We start from the raw sequence: 15134 nt of genomic DNA, 5'->3' as shown, positions 1-15134 counted from the left end.
CATCACATTACCATACATCAAGAATATATCCGAACTGACCACAAGACTCCTGCGACCATTGGGCATCAGAGTAGCACACAAACCCATGTCAGCCCTATGCCAACTGCTAACTCGAACCAAAGACCCCTTTACCCACTTTGGACAGAACCAACATAATATACAAAATCCCATGCAAGGACTGCGACAAACATTACATTGGATAGACAGTAAGAAAATTGGCTGCAAGAGTACATGAACACCAACTAGCAACAAAAAGACACGACCAGTACTCACTCATCTCCATTCACATGGATAAGGAGAACCACCAGTTCGATTGGGACAACAGCAGGATCCTAGGACAGGCCAAACTGAGAGAAGCACGGGAATTTCTAGAGACCTGATTCTCCACCAAGAAGGCCATCAACAAACACATAGAACTAGATACCATATATACACCACGGCAAAGGAAAACCAGAAATGAAGTAATCAAATCCAACAGACCCCACAGTTTAAATACCAGGCGGGTAAACACAACAGTGCTTCATTGGAGGCTGCACTGATGATGTTACCCAGCAGGGTAATGAAACATCTGCCAACTAACAAACCAGCTCGGCGAGCCAACCAATCACAGCCTTATTGAATGTTAACATAGTTTTTTTTTACCTTAGTTTGATATACCATTTTAAGATAATTTAGAAACTGGTATTCTTCCTTCAGTAGGTGAGTTTTGAATACAGAAATGGTAAGTGAGATCAATCTTTCGCCCCGAGCACCCACTCAGATTTTTCTTTCCCATGTTGCCAGGATCATGTTTAAAGCTTCAACCCTGAAGAACAATAAATATCATTTTCCAAGGTATAGTTTCTGAGATGTGCATTATTCAAAACAATATTTTTATTGTAGAGCCCCTACTTTTAGTATTGTGTACACTAGAATAGAAAGTATGAGTTTTCAGCTTTTGAAGTTTTAATCTCACCAAAGGAATTAAAATGATCAGATATTTATATTCATTCACAGTATGTAGGAGTCACTGGCTAGGCTAGCAGGTATTGCCAATTCCTAATTTTACTTCACTCCTTGAAAGGTATATACTGTTCAGGAGGGAGTTCAGGATGTTGATATTGTGACCATGAGGTAAGGCAATTTAGTTCTAAAGCCAGGATGAGAAATGGCTTGGAGAGGAACTTGCAGGTTGTGGGGTTCCTATGTATTTGATGCCCTTCTGGATGGTAAACATTGTAGATTTGGAAGATGCTGTTGAAAGAAGGTCACATGGTGAGTTCCCGCAGTGTATCTTGTAGATGGTTCACACTGTAGCCAGAATGTTTCATGGTGGAGGGAATGAATATGGAAGGTAGTGAATGGCGTGCTAACCAAGTAAGCTGCTTCGTCTCTGATAGTATTGAGTTCTTGGGTACAGTTGGACCTGCACTCATCCAGTCAAATGCAAAATATCTTGTCACACTTCGGACTGGAACCTGGTAGATGGTAGTCAGGCTTTGAGAAATCAGAGATTGAGTTACTGTCCACATAATTCTTAGACTCTGACCTGCATTTATAGTCATAGTATTTATATATATTTCAAAAATAGAAAGACTGTAAAATAGTAGAGCATTTGCTGCATATCAAACATAAGATGTAATTTCTATGTTTTGAAATCCTTCATTTATGTCCTCAAATTCTTCATGCCAATACCAATGTGCTTAAATTTCATATTTGTAGGATAATTACAAATCAGAAATTTGTCGCTGTGAAAAGTAATGGAAATGTTTTTTTTAAGTAAAAGCCAAACCACAAATGGTCTAAATTTTGAATATTTGGAGCCCAAAATATAATTTCTAACATAACTAAATAGTAGTGAATTGCATAATGAATTAATTAGGTTAAATTTATCTGTAAAATTCTCTATTATTGTTTTTTTCTGCCTCAATTCATACTCAGAAGCTTTCAGAAGGCTTTATGTGGAGTTCATATTGTTCCCAGAGCTGTCGCACAGTGAGATGAGGGAAATTATGAGTCACATTTGTGTTTACAGTTCCCAAGATGCCATAGTCTGAGCTCATGCAATGTAGGAAATTCCCAGACTGCATCACTATGATTTTCTCAGACCAACAGATGGACCATGCCTTTCAACAGATGATGGCTGTGATAGAATTTGTTTCAGCAAATGTTAAGGCATGTGTTTTGGAGTTTCTTTTTGAAACAGTTTCCTCGAAAACTCCTCGCCAATTCAGAGAGAGAATATGTAGGCAACTAACTAGAACACCAGTCAAAGTGAGCATGGTAAAGCATTGCTTATCCTAAACAATAAGTAGGGGAACTGTTATTCAATCTAGATGTGCATATAGCTATAAATAAAGGAATGGAAACATAAATCAGTCTCTACTGGCATTGCATATGAGGAATGGAGACCAAAGGGCCTCTTTAGGTGAACAAAGATGAGAATTTGAGGATAAATGGACCAAGCCATACATATATACTGCAGTCGACATTTCAAATGTACATTTTACCTTAATTTTCAGGAGCTGGAGTATAAATGTTTCTCTGTAGAGCTAGCTGAGGAGTTGTGATGTTTAAGTTTTCCTGAGATGTTTTTCCCAAATACATTCTTGAGACATGGACATTGCTGTCAAGGCCAGAATTTAAACCCATTCCTAATTACAGCTGACAAAGTGATGGTGAACCATCTCTTTGAAAGTTGTATTTGATGAGTTGAAGTTGCTGCCACAAACAGTCAGGCTGGGAGGTTCAGGAGTTCTCACTTACTTTTGTTTTGCAAATAACTTTGTCACGTTAAGAAACCAGCACTCCAATTTTGAAATAACTGCTATGAAATTGTCCAAAATTTATCTTCTCTTTTGACCTCCTGGATAGGCCCCTTCCTAGATAACCTTGCGCCTCAAGTTTTTGTGGTAGTTCTTTTTGCCTGCTCATAAATACCAAGTACTAACTTATTATTTTCAAGAAAAAGTTGAGTGCCTTTCAAAAAATACACCTGATTGTAATTATCTTTTATTTTATTAGCAGCAAATCTTTCAACAACATTGTTAGTTATTACCATTCCTGAGATTCAAAAGAATTACTTCTCCCAGTGTGTAGTAATTGTCTGGAATTCTCTACCTGAGAGAGTTATGGAGACAGGATCACTGAAAATATTTACCACTCTTTGAAGGAATTTATGCTAGATTTTTATTAGAACATAAAAACATATAAAATAAGAGCAAGAATAGGCCATTCAGCCCCTCAAGCCTGAACTTCTATTTAATAAGGTTGTGTCTGATCTAGCCCAGTCTTTAAATCTTTTCCATGCTGGTTTCTCATAGCCTTCAACTCCCTGATACTTCAAAAATCTGTCTCACTCCTCTAAATATTCTCAGTGATTCAGCCACCACAACTCTCTGGGGTAGAGATTTCCATACAATTACTACCTTCTGGGTGAAGAAATTCCTTTGCATCTCAGTTTTAATGAATGTCCCCTTATTCTGTAATTATATTAAATAGTTCAAGATTCTTCCGTGTTATCCTAGCCCATCTGATTTTCCCAGTCAATATGCAGATTAAAATCAACCTTGACAATTGCAGTATCCTTGTTACATACCTTCATTATTTCCTAATTTATAATTTTTCTGACAATGAGTCAACTCTTCAGGATCCTGTAGAGGACATCCACTTCTTGCCCTTGCTATTCCTTATTTCCACACAAACTAGTTCCACATCAGGATCTCTTGCATCTGTATCACTGCACACCATTGCATTTACGCTTTCCTTTATCAATAACACTACGCCTCTCCTTTTCCTATTTCCCTATTCTTCCAGAATATTGAATGCCCTTGAGTATTAAATTCCCAGTCCTGGTCACCCTGCAGCTACTTCTTTGCAACAGCTATGATGTCATATTTACTTATTTATTTTTGTGCCATCAACTTGTCTAACTTGTCCAAATGCTGTGTGCATTCAGATAAAGAACCTTTTACTTCTTACTTTATACCATTATTAATTGCTCTGATTCTAATTTCTGCTGTACTTTTCATATATTTATGATCCTTTCCTGTCATACTTAGGTAATTATTTGCCTGTTCACTACCCTGCACCTCTGCTGTCTCATTTCTTTTTGAATTTTTAATCTTCCCTTCAATTGAACTTTCGCCCACTAATTTGTTGAAAGCCCTGTCTATAACTTTAGTTATACAATTCACCAAGGTCTCTTGTAGAACAGTGGTAATGCTATCCCATACTCATAATTCCTCCACCGCTGCTGCATCTGCTCCCAGGATGAGGCGTTCTATTCTCGGACTTGCCAGATATCCTATTTCAGGGACCATAGTTTCCTCTCCTCTGTTATTAAGGATGACCTTGACCCCATTTCCAGCGTTTTTGCCCTCCCCTCACCAACAATAAGGATAGAATCCCCTTAGTCCTCACACACCACCCCACCAACTTGCGAATACAACGCATTATCCTCCAACATTTCCACCATCTAAAATTGGATCCCACCACCAAAAAGATATTTCCCTCCGCACCCCTGCCCGCTTTCTGCAGGGACCGTTCACTCTGCGACTCCCTTGTCAACTCCACTCTCCCCATCAACCCCTCCACCACACCCAGTACCTTTCCTTGCAGCTGCAGGAGGTGCTACACCTGCCCGCACACCACCTCAATCACCTCTATCCTAGGCCCCAAACAATCCTGCACTTCATCTAACCTCACCTACTGTATCCATTGCTCCCCATGTGGTCTCCTTTATATCGGAGAGACCAAACTCAGACTCGGGACCAGTTTGCGGAGCATCTCCACTCTGCATGCACCAACCAGCCCAACCTTCCAACTGCCATCCACTTTAACCTCCCTTCCCCTGGTGACATGTCCATCCTTGGCCTCCTCCACTGTCAGAGTGAGCCCAAACACTTGAATATTGACTTCACCAACTCTCCTGTAAAAATGCCCCTGCCTTTGAGTCAGAGGGCTTACTCCTGAGGTGTTTCATGACATGACTGAACGGCTGGTTAAAACTAGTTGTATGATTCACCAAGTCATTGGTCCCAGCATGGTTGAAATGAAGCCCACAACAATAGAATAGCTCTCTTTCATATGTACTGGTGCCAGAACCCCAAGAATCAGAATCTATTTCTCCCACATCAATCTTTGAAACACACATTTTCTTCTCTAACCTTATTTACCACATTTTAATTTGGATGTGGCTCAGGTGGAAATCTTGAGATTATTACCTGTGTGATTCTGCTTTTTAATTTAGCCATGGCTGCTCGTAATCTCTCAGCAGAACTTCTTTCCCAGTCCTACTTATAGTGTTGGTACCTGCATGGACCACGGCAACTGTATCTTTCCCCTCCCACTCCAAGTTTCCCTCCAGTCTGGAAGAGAGGTCCTTCATATCAACTTCATGGATAGAATGGAGAAACTGGGGTTGTTCTCCTCGGTGAAGAAAATATTGGGAAGGGGTTTGATAGACGTGTTCATAGTCATGAGAGATCTAGAAGGAGTAAATAGGGATAAACCGGCGCTATTGAGAAAAGAACTCAAGAATCAAGGAGATTGATTTGAGTTGAATGACAAAACGAAACAATGGCAACATGAGGCAAAACCATGTCTGCAACAACTGGTGAGGGGCTGAGAATGTGGTGGAGCTAGATTCACTTGTGACTCTGAAAAGGAAGTTGAACAAGTACCTGAAGGGAAATAAAATTGCACATTAGGGAATGTGCAAGAGAGTGAGACTAATTAAATTGCTCTTGTAGAGTTGTTATGAACTTGGTGAACTAAATGGCCTTCTCCTGTCCTAGAATTGTCCTGTGATACTGAGATTCTTTTATTCTGGCACCTCCACCGGTTCATCCTCCTCCTATGTCTTCAGTACCTGTTGTTACTTAAGTGTACTACATAAATGAAAATTGTTGTCCACAAGAAGAAAAATGATAAAGATTAATCAGCTATCTGTGAAGTTCAAAAGATGCAGAACTCTGGTATTTATCTATGTAAGCATTACTGAGTTTCAAACTAATCATTGTTACTTCCTTGCAATGTTTCAAAGTACTCCAAAATTCCTCCTGTGGGGTGTACATTGACACATAGCAAGTAACTTTCATACCCTTGGACATGCTTGCAGCTACCATAAATCTCAAACCTGTGACTGCGTAGTCAAAACAGCAATACAAAAGTTAGCGCATGAACAGTTAAACTTTCGTGTCCGATCTGCCTGTATTCTTAGTAGTGATGCACTTTTAGAAGTACAGTGCAAGGGCATTGCTTCGTGAAACACGTTCTAAATATGCTATCTCTACCAGATTTTTTCCTAGACATTCACAACCAGCTATCATGATTCTAGCATAGAAATTTTCGAGAATTTTGGGCTCTTATGCTCTCTCGGAGTTGCAGATTATTCCCCATTGTTGAAAGCATGGTGCCTGACTGACCTGTTCTCAGTTCTGTATTATTACCATTCTTGGATTTGTTAGGATGCATATGAAGTTAGGTTCAACCACTTCTCTAAAATTGAAAAAGTGATTTATTTATTAATGCCTGTCCATCAACAATCCTCAAATCATATTAGTGGCTCACATGATGTGGGTGAGGTTGAAAATTTGCTCTTGGACTTGTTGGTAAATTGTCTATTTTTAATGATGTGGCTCATTTGAGTTGCTTGAGAACTCTTGTAAAAATTGAAATAGTAAAAGGGAATTTGACTTAACGTATCCTATGCTTTCACGATAGTTCAAGATCCAGACATCGCCAGCGCTCTCATAGTCGAAGCAGTGAAAGATCAAGCCGCAGACGAAGTTACAGTCACAGCAGGTCTAGAGAAAGGGAAAGACGAAAAGGCCGAGACAAAGGACGAGAGAAAGATCGGGAGAAAGAAAAACAAAGGGAATCAAGAAGCGATAAGAAAGGGTAAGGAAGGATTTTTATTTAAAGGTGCCTGATCATGTTTTATTAATTTGGATGTTCTTCAATCAGGAATATCTGCAAAAATGGTTTGTATTCGTATACTTGTTTCGTAGCGCTAGTAATATATCTGTACAAGCTGTGCGATTCAATTTGTTTATGGAACATTAACATAGATAAGTGTGGGAATTATGTTCTTGCTAAAACCTGAGCACCTTCATGCCATAAGTGTCCAAGTCATTATCTTCATGATGTTATCATTCCTTACCCTTTAAACAGCGCTTGGTATCAAAATGAAACAAAAATTAGTAATTAAGTAATGTTTAATTTTGTCTTACTCAATTTGAGTAACTTTTGTTTTTAGCATGTTTTCCTGTTTTAACCATACTATGTACATGAACTGTGCAGCTTACTGTGTACGGGCATGCCTTTGGATTAACTGCATTGCAATGTGTCTCATGCAAATCAAGAATGCAAATAAAACGAAACTTACTGTTTGTATTTCAGGGTTTGGGAAAGATTTAAGAACATTTTGATATTTTGATTCAATACACAATTTTTCTCTTGGTTTCCGTAATGAAGTGGGTCCTTTCATCCAAGAGCTAATGTAACTTTGGCATCTAAAGAGCAAAAGTAAAACTGACTTTTCATTTGTCATCAAATAGTGCTCATGTTTTTATACTATTTACTAACTGAAGTCTTTAAAATTGCATTTCTAGGACTGATGATTTCCATTCCATCATATTAAAAGCAGTTAGAGAGGAAAGTGTAGACAGGATACTCCAATATTCCCAAAGCCCGTGGCATTCTGGATTGGAAAATTGCAATTATTATTCCATTACTTAACACTGGGTGGGCAAATCCAGTATCTACGGGTCTAGTAGCTGAAGTAATTTTCAGGTCAGGTGAATAATTGTGCAGAATTTACAGGAGCCTGGCACTGGACAGAATTTCTGAGCATTTGATAATATGAACTAAAAAAAAGGCACACATTTTTATGACTGTGAGTTTGAATAAATAAGGAGTTCTTCAATGTTTCGAAGGCATTTGATGAAGGGCATGTTACAATTGTTGACATGTAATCAGTTGTGTTCCCAGGGATCTGCACTTCAGCCTAATTTTTTTTAAATGAGTGTGGATGTTGGAAACAGTACATTTTATTTTCAAACCTGATTATGGATTTGCAAGGGTGCCTGAGTCATAAAATTAAGTGTTTTGGTTCAACCACTCATCTGCTTGATTTGTCTCTCACAGTTCAAACTTCGTATTTTTTTGTTTTCAAATCTCTGTGCAGCTGAAAGAAGTTATTGTCATAACTTTTACTGTATGCCATTTAGAACAACATGAATTTGTGTATTTGCATGCAGTTAATGCATTTTGGAAAGAAAAACATATTTAAGACAATAAAAAATAATTGGTCCATTTTTAAAGAGAATTCAGGTACAGAGATTCTTGGAAGTTCACACCCACAAATCATTGAAGTTGGCAGGAAGTGTTGTGGCTATGGATCGTTGACTTTATACATAAAGGCATTGTGTATGCAAAAAACAAGCAAATTATGTTGTATGCTTCTAAATTGCTAGTTAGACCTCAGCTTAGTGACGCATCAAATTTTGATCACCACACTTCAGGAAGGCTATCAGAACCTTTCAGACTTTTAGAGGAGACTTACCATGATTTTAGTAAGGAATTCTCTGTGTGTGAGACAAGTGATTGTTCTTTTTACAGCAGAGAAGATTCATAAGAGATTTAGTAGAGGTATTCAGAATGATGAAGGGTTTTGAATAAAGAAAAGTACAGTTGGGATTTTATTTCTTTGAACAGTGAGTTGTTACAATTTGAAATGCTGACAGAAGCATATTCAAAAGAATCTTTTGAAAGTGATATAAATGTCCATTTAAAAGCAGAAATTTGCAGGGCAATTGCAAAAGGTTTCTTTTAAAAGATCCAGTTCAAATTCAAAAGGCCAAATGGTTTCCTTCCTTCCTGAATAGTTTTACGTGAAATGATCTGCTTCTGCCATTTAATATGGTGTTTAACAGTGTCATTTGTTTGCTGCAGTTTGAAATGCGGTATTCCTTAACACTGTATAGATTGCATCATCAAGTTAACCTTAATGAAATTTTTATTTTAAAAAATGGATTTCGGGATTTGTGTTGTTCAACACTTGCACTTAAATACTAAGTTCATAAACGTGACTTAGCAGAGACAGTAGCTTCAAAATAAGTGTTTATGAGGTGTTAGGAAAGTACAGTAGTTGCATAGGTCAAAGATGAATACTTTGATTTGCAATGATTGAGCAATTTTTGCTTTCAAATCAGTTAAGTAACTGGGAACCTCCCAAACAAAACGCGCAGAAATGTGAGGAAAATACACCTTTGTGGCTTCATGCCAAATACATATAGCTTTCCTTTCAAGTCAACAGACGTGACTTATTTGGGCTGAGTTTTCTTCAGTTGTTTGCAGTAAAGTTGAGAGGACATTGGAATGAATCTACATCTTAAAAAAAAAAGTTATGTATTACTTCTGAAATTAAATTCTGATGTGGGGGTGCCGATGTTGGACTGGGGTGGACAAGGTTAAAACACAGGATTTCGTCCAACAGGTTTATTTGAAATCACAAGCTTTCGAGGTACTGCCCCTCCATCAGGTGAATTTAATTTAATTCAACCTTATTTATTTGTGAACATAAGGTGGTACTGTACATCAAAACATTTATGTGGTGATCAGTGTGTTTTAAATATCTACATGATTTATGATATCTACATCTACATGACACCAGTGTATGATTTTCCACTTCTTTTCTTCTTTTTAGCAAAATTTTGACAAGGATGTGTTTTTTGAACAAATGATGTGCAGAATTTTCAGTCTGTCAGCATCTTTGAAATGTAGCAGCCTGTCATTTACTTTGTGTTCTTTCCTCCTCACCCCTACTCATTTTCTTTCTCTCTCCCTTCCCCCAAAACAACTCCACACACTGCACACCACCACCCACATTCCCCCCCCTCCCCACAGCTGGTGGCATCCCCATGATGCAGGAACTTATTATGTTAATTTTACATCATTAACATACAGGTTACATAGTTCTGCTGCATGAAGCATGCACAGAACCTCCTTTAAGTGTCTGCTCAGATCAAAGCAAGCTTATGTGATTTCTGTTGTCTGACACCTAGCTGTGTGGTGTTGTTTTCATTAAACATTTATCACAGTTCCAATGTGACAGCAGGCAACGTTGGGCTTGAGTAACGTGTTTTCATGCAAAATTTATTGGAGAAGACGAGACATTGTAAAGAGATCTTGTTGCCTTTCACTGGAGGTAAAAGGGTAAACTGTTGATTGGAAGGAAGGAAGTTATGTCTTTGACATGGCATAATAACGGTTTCATTTGACAGGGTCAGAAGAAAACAATGGAAGTATTAAATGGCTTGTTGACTTTTGATAAATAAGTATATGCTGTAGAGAATCAACTGTTTGAAATAACTGGAATTCCGAATACCTGTGGAAGTTTATTTCAGTTATTTGTAGGATATGTAACCCCTGTATATAAGAGAGCATAATATATATATTTATAGTTTTACCTGGAATCACTTAAAAGCCCATATCTGGGAAGCAAATTTGCATATTATACTTGTAGAGTCGTCAAGTTTTGTTTTCTGTTTTAATTTCATTGCTGTATTACCGAACATAAAAATAGCGCTGTGAATTTAAGGAACTACACTTTGGGGGAGAGTGGTGAGGAAGTGGCATGTTGGAGATAGGATTGTAAGTAAATGAAAGTAGGAAGTACAACCTTGATTGTTTTTGTTAGTAGTTAATTTTTTTTAGCTTTATGTCTGTTTTACTTTTCTGTACTTTTCTGAAACAAGATCTTTATCTGACTACTTGAAAAAAGAGGCTGAGTATTAAATATGCTGATTATTTTGGTGATGTTTGGCAGGAATAGATTGCATTTATTCTGCCGTCTGTTCGTAAATGGAATAGCCTTCTGTACCATGGATGAGGCACTCCAGTTATTTAGGCAGGCCGGGGGTTTTCTCTATGGAACGGAGTAGCTTATGGAAGGTTTAATAGAGGTGTTCAAGATCATGTAGAATTTTTATCAAGCAAATAAGGAGAAATAATTTTGTGTCATTCCCCTAGGTGGACTGCAGCAGCTCAAGAAAGCAGCTCATCACAGCCTGTAAGGGCAGTTAGAATTGGGCAACAAATGGTGGTATTACCAGTGATCCCCACATCCAGTGAAAGAATAAAATGAACGTGAAGCCATGGAGAAGTGCCTCTGAGAGTGAACATTGAAATGGATATTCAGATGTCATAGAAAAGTTGTAAGTGATAACAGGCAGTTTCAAAAATTATTAACGCTTCCAGAAAAATATCTACAGTGACCATATAGATAGGCTAGTGAAAGAGGAAAAAAAATTTTGCATGATGGGTAAGGCACCCGATTACTATGATGATAGATTGCAGATTCCTACAGAAGATGATATAGAAGGTCCTTATAGTTAAGCAGGATGAGTAGAATTGAGGGGACAATCAGAATGAAAGTCAACGCAGGTCTGAAGGCCAAGTGGCCTTGTTCCTTGTTCATATGTTTTGTATGACCTGAATGAGTTTGACTGCTTCAAAACTTGCAAGCTAATAACCATTTGTAGGTTCCATCTTGGGCCAGGATAACTGACAACTTTCTCAAATATCACATTCCACCATGGCGGGGAGGCAATGGCCTAGTGGTATTATTGCTGGACTGTTAATCCAGAGACCGGACAACATTCTGGGGACCCAGGTTCGAATCCTGCCAGGGCAGATGGTGGAATTTGAATTCAATAAAATATCTGGAATTAAGAATCTAATGATGACTGTGAATCTATTGCCGATTGTTGTAAAAACCCATCTGGTTCACTAATGTCCTTTAGGGAAGGAAACTGCCATCCTTACCTGGTCTGGCCTACATGTGACTCCAGACCCACAACAATGTGGTTGACTCTTAACTGCCCTCTGGGCAATTAGGGATGGGCAATAAATGCTGCCTAGACAGTGACGCCCTCATCCCGTAAATGAATAAAGGAAAAAAAACCTTAAGATAGGGTCTTATGATTTGCAGTGGTCAGGCCAGGAGGCAGCTCAGGGGACCAAGAGAACAGGAGTGCATGAGCATGTTTCTGTTGTTCTGGATGAGATTGAGCATTGCTGGGTGGATGAACTGATTGACCATACCATTATCATACAGGAAGCCATTCAAGTGAGGGGAACAGAAAATGAATGAGGTAGCAGACTATAGGATCATAAGTAGCAACTGGGGCCCACTCTGTCATCTAATAGGATCATGGTTAATGTGGCATTCCTCACATCTGCTTTCCTGCCCTTTTCCCCAACTGATCGAGCATCTTTCTTGGCCTTAAATATACACAAGGACTCTGCGCCCACAGCTCTCTATGGCAAGGAGATCCAAAGACTCTCAATCCTCTGAGGGGTAGTAGGGGATAGTATAATCAAAGAGATAGACATTGTTCTGTACAGCCAACAACCTAAATCCAGAAGGCTACGTTGCCTATCTGGTCCCAGAGTCTGCAAAGGGCTGAACAGGAACTGAGAGTGGAAGAGGGATGATCTTTTTGTTGTGATCCACAAGTAGTACGAACGATATAGACAGAACAGGAAAGAGATTCCCCTTAGATAGTATGAGGAGTATTGAAGAGCAGAACATTAAGGTTAATAATCTCTGAATTATTGGCTGAGCTACATGTCAATTGACAGTCAGCACTTGAGATGAGTGAAATTAATACGTGGCTGAAAATCTGGTACGGGAGAAGTAGGTTCTACTGCATGGGGCTGTGGCATCAGTTCTGGGGAAAGTGGGATCTGTATCAATGGGACAGACAGCACCTGAAACTTGCTGGGATTAGTGTTCTTGCAGATCAGATAAATTGAAAAGTAGAGAGGGTTCAAAACTAAATAGTGAGAGTGAGAGATCAAGTTCTGGTAGATGTAGCAAATCAAAATCAAAGGATAGATTCAAGGAAGGAGAGCAAAAGAGTAAAGAAGGAAGTAAATTCAGAGAAGGGTAGGAAAGCACAGAGAGGATAACAATAAGAACAGTCAAGACTAGATGTAAGAAGGATAACAAAAAGACACTGTAAAGGCACTACCTGAATGCGCACAGCTTTCATAACAAAGCAAACAAGCTGACTGTATGCATTGAAGTAAGTGAGTTTGACCTGATAGCCATTCCTGAGACATGGCTGCACGATGACAAAGATTTTCAACCGACCAAGTTGAAAAGACATGGCTGCAACTCTTGGTCTACGGTCGGTGGTGAGGGAGCCAATGACAGAAAAATATCTATTTCATCTTGTCTTCACTTATCTACCTGTTGGAGTTGAGTCTGTCCATGACAATATTGGTAGGAGTCATCAGCTTGCAGTCATTGTGGAAAATTTGCACATTGAGGATACCCTCCCTTATGTTGTGTGGTGTGAACACTGTGCTAAATGGGACAGACTTGGAAAAGACCTAGCAACTTGAAACAGGGCATCCATGGTGGACCATCAGCGCCAGAACTATATTTGACCACAATTCATAACCTCACAGTCTGGGTTATCTCCCACTCTACCATCATCAGCAAACTCAGAGATCAACCCTGGTTTAGTGAAGATTGCTGGAGGGCATGCCAAGATTAGCACCAGGAACCTAAAAGTGAAGTACCAACCTGTTGGAGCTACAGTATAAGACAACTTGCTTACTTAATGGTGGAAGCAGCAAGTAACAGGCACAGTCAAGCAAACTCTCAGTCAGCAGATCAGATCTAAGCTCTGCGGTTGTGTCACCTCCAGACATGCCTGGTTGTGGACAACTAAGCAACTAATGGGTGGTAGAGGTTCCAAAAATATCCCCAACCTCAGTAAGGCCACATGGAATAGGAACAAGAGTAGACATTCAGCCCCTTAAGTTTGCTCTGCCATTCAGTAGAAGCATGCTGATCCGACACTCCTTAAGTTTACTTTCCTGCCTTTTCCCCCGTAATGGTTGATTTCCCAACTGATTAAGAATCTATTTATCTCAAGCTTACATACACAAAAGGACTCTGCCCCACAGCACTCTGTGGCAAGAAGTTTCAAAGCCTCACAACCCTGTGAGATAAGAAATTCCTCCTCATCTCAGTCCTAAATTGGCACCCTTTTATTCTGACACTATGCCCTCATGAGGGGAAACATTCTCTCAGCATTTACCCTATCAAGCGCCTTAAGAATCCTATATGTTTCATTGAGATCAGTCTCATTCTTCTAAATTCTGATGAGGAAAGTTCCAAACTGTTTAGTCTTTGCTCATAAGACAGTCCCTCCATGCTTGGGATCATCTTAATGAACCTTCTCTGAATTGCTTCCAGTGAAATAATATCTTTTCTGAAATAGGGGGACCAAAACTGCCCTCAGTACTGCAAATGAAGTCTTGACGGCTCATTGTACAGTTGCAGTAAGACTTCCCTTTTGTTATACTGCAACTGTCTTGAAATAAAGATCCAACATTCAGTCAGCCTTCCTGACTTGCTGCACCTGTGTGCTGGCTTTGTGTTTCATACACGAGTCCCTCCTCCCCCCACACTGTTTCCTTTGTGATTCAGCTTTCTGCAATTTTTATCCAATTAAATAACACGGTTGTTTTGTTTTTCCTTCTAAAATAAACAACTTCACATTCCCACATTATACTCCATTTGCCAACTTTTTTACCCAATTACTATCAATATCTCTCTCTAAGCTGTTTGTATCCGTCTCACAAGCTGCCTTTCCACGTATTTTTGTGTCCACCAATGATTACGGAACCTAGTATGTTGCTGTAAAAGACAAAACTGAAGCATTTGCACCTATCTTCAGCACCTCAGTCTCCTTTTGAGGTTCCCAGCATCGCAGGTGCCAGTAATCAGTACAGTCCGCGTGATATCAGGAAGCAGCTGAGTGCACTGGATGAGATTATAGGCTCTGATAACATCCTGACAATAGTACTGAAGACTTATTATCCAGAACTAGCTGTGCCCCTAATGAAGTTGTTCAAGTACAGCTGCAACAGTGGCATTTCCCTGACATTGGAAAAAATGGCCCATTTCCAAACCAGTAATATCCCAAATAATTATTTTAAATATTACTGGAATCACTATATTTCAAAAGCCCTTAACTAAAACTGTTTCCAAATGAATTAATTTAACTTATAGTTGCTCATGCCAAATCCTTATGACATGCACTGGTATGATATATATCAACTTGTAC

General features: G+C 39.1%; 1 protein-coding gene across 5 annotated transcripts in view; it reads left to right on the top strand.

The window, feature by feature from the left end:
• rsrc1 (arginine/serine-rich coiled-coil 1) overlaps positions 1 to 15134 on the top strand; it is a 380738-nt gene that overhangs the window by 80191 nt on the left and 285413 nt on the right. For all 5 annotated transcript variants that reach the window (XM_048604651.1, XM_048604653.1, XM_048604654.1 and 2 more), the window contains one exon: positions 6706 to 6882. In XM_048604651.1, coding sequence (XP_048460608.1) covers positions 6706 to 6882 — 177 coding nt within the window. The remainder of the gene's footprint in view (positions 1 to 6705; positions 6883 to 15134) is intronic.

The sequence above is a fragment of the Rhincodon typus genome, chromosome 13, assembly GCF_021869965.1.
Source record: "Rhincodon typus isolate 14 chromosome 13, sRhiTyp1.1, whole genome shotgun sequence".
Lineage (NCBI taxonomy): Eukaryota > Metazoa > Chordata > Chondrichthyes > Orectolobiformes > Rhincodontidae > Rhincodon > Rhincodon typus.
This window is presented reverse-complemented; position numbering and strand designations above follow the sequence as displayed.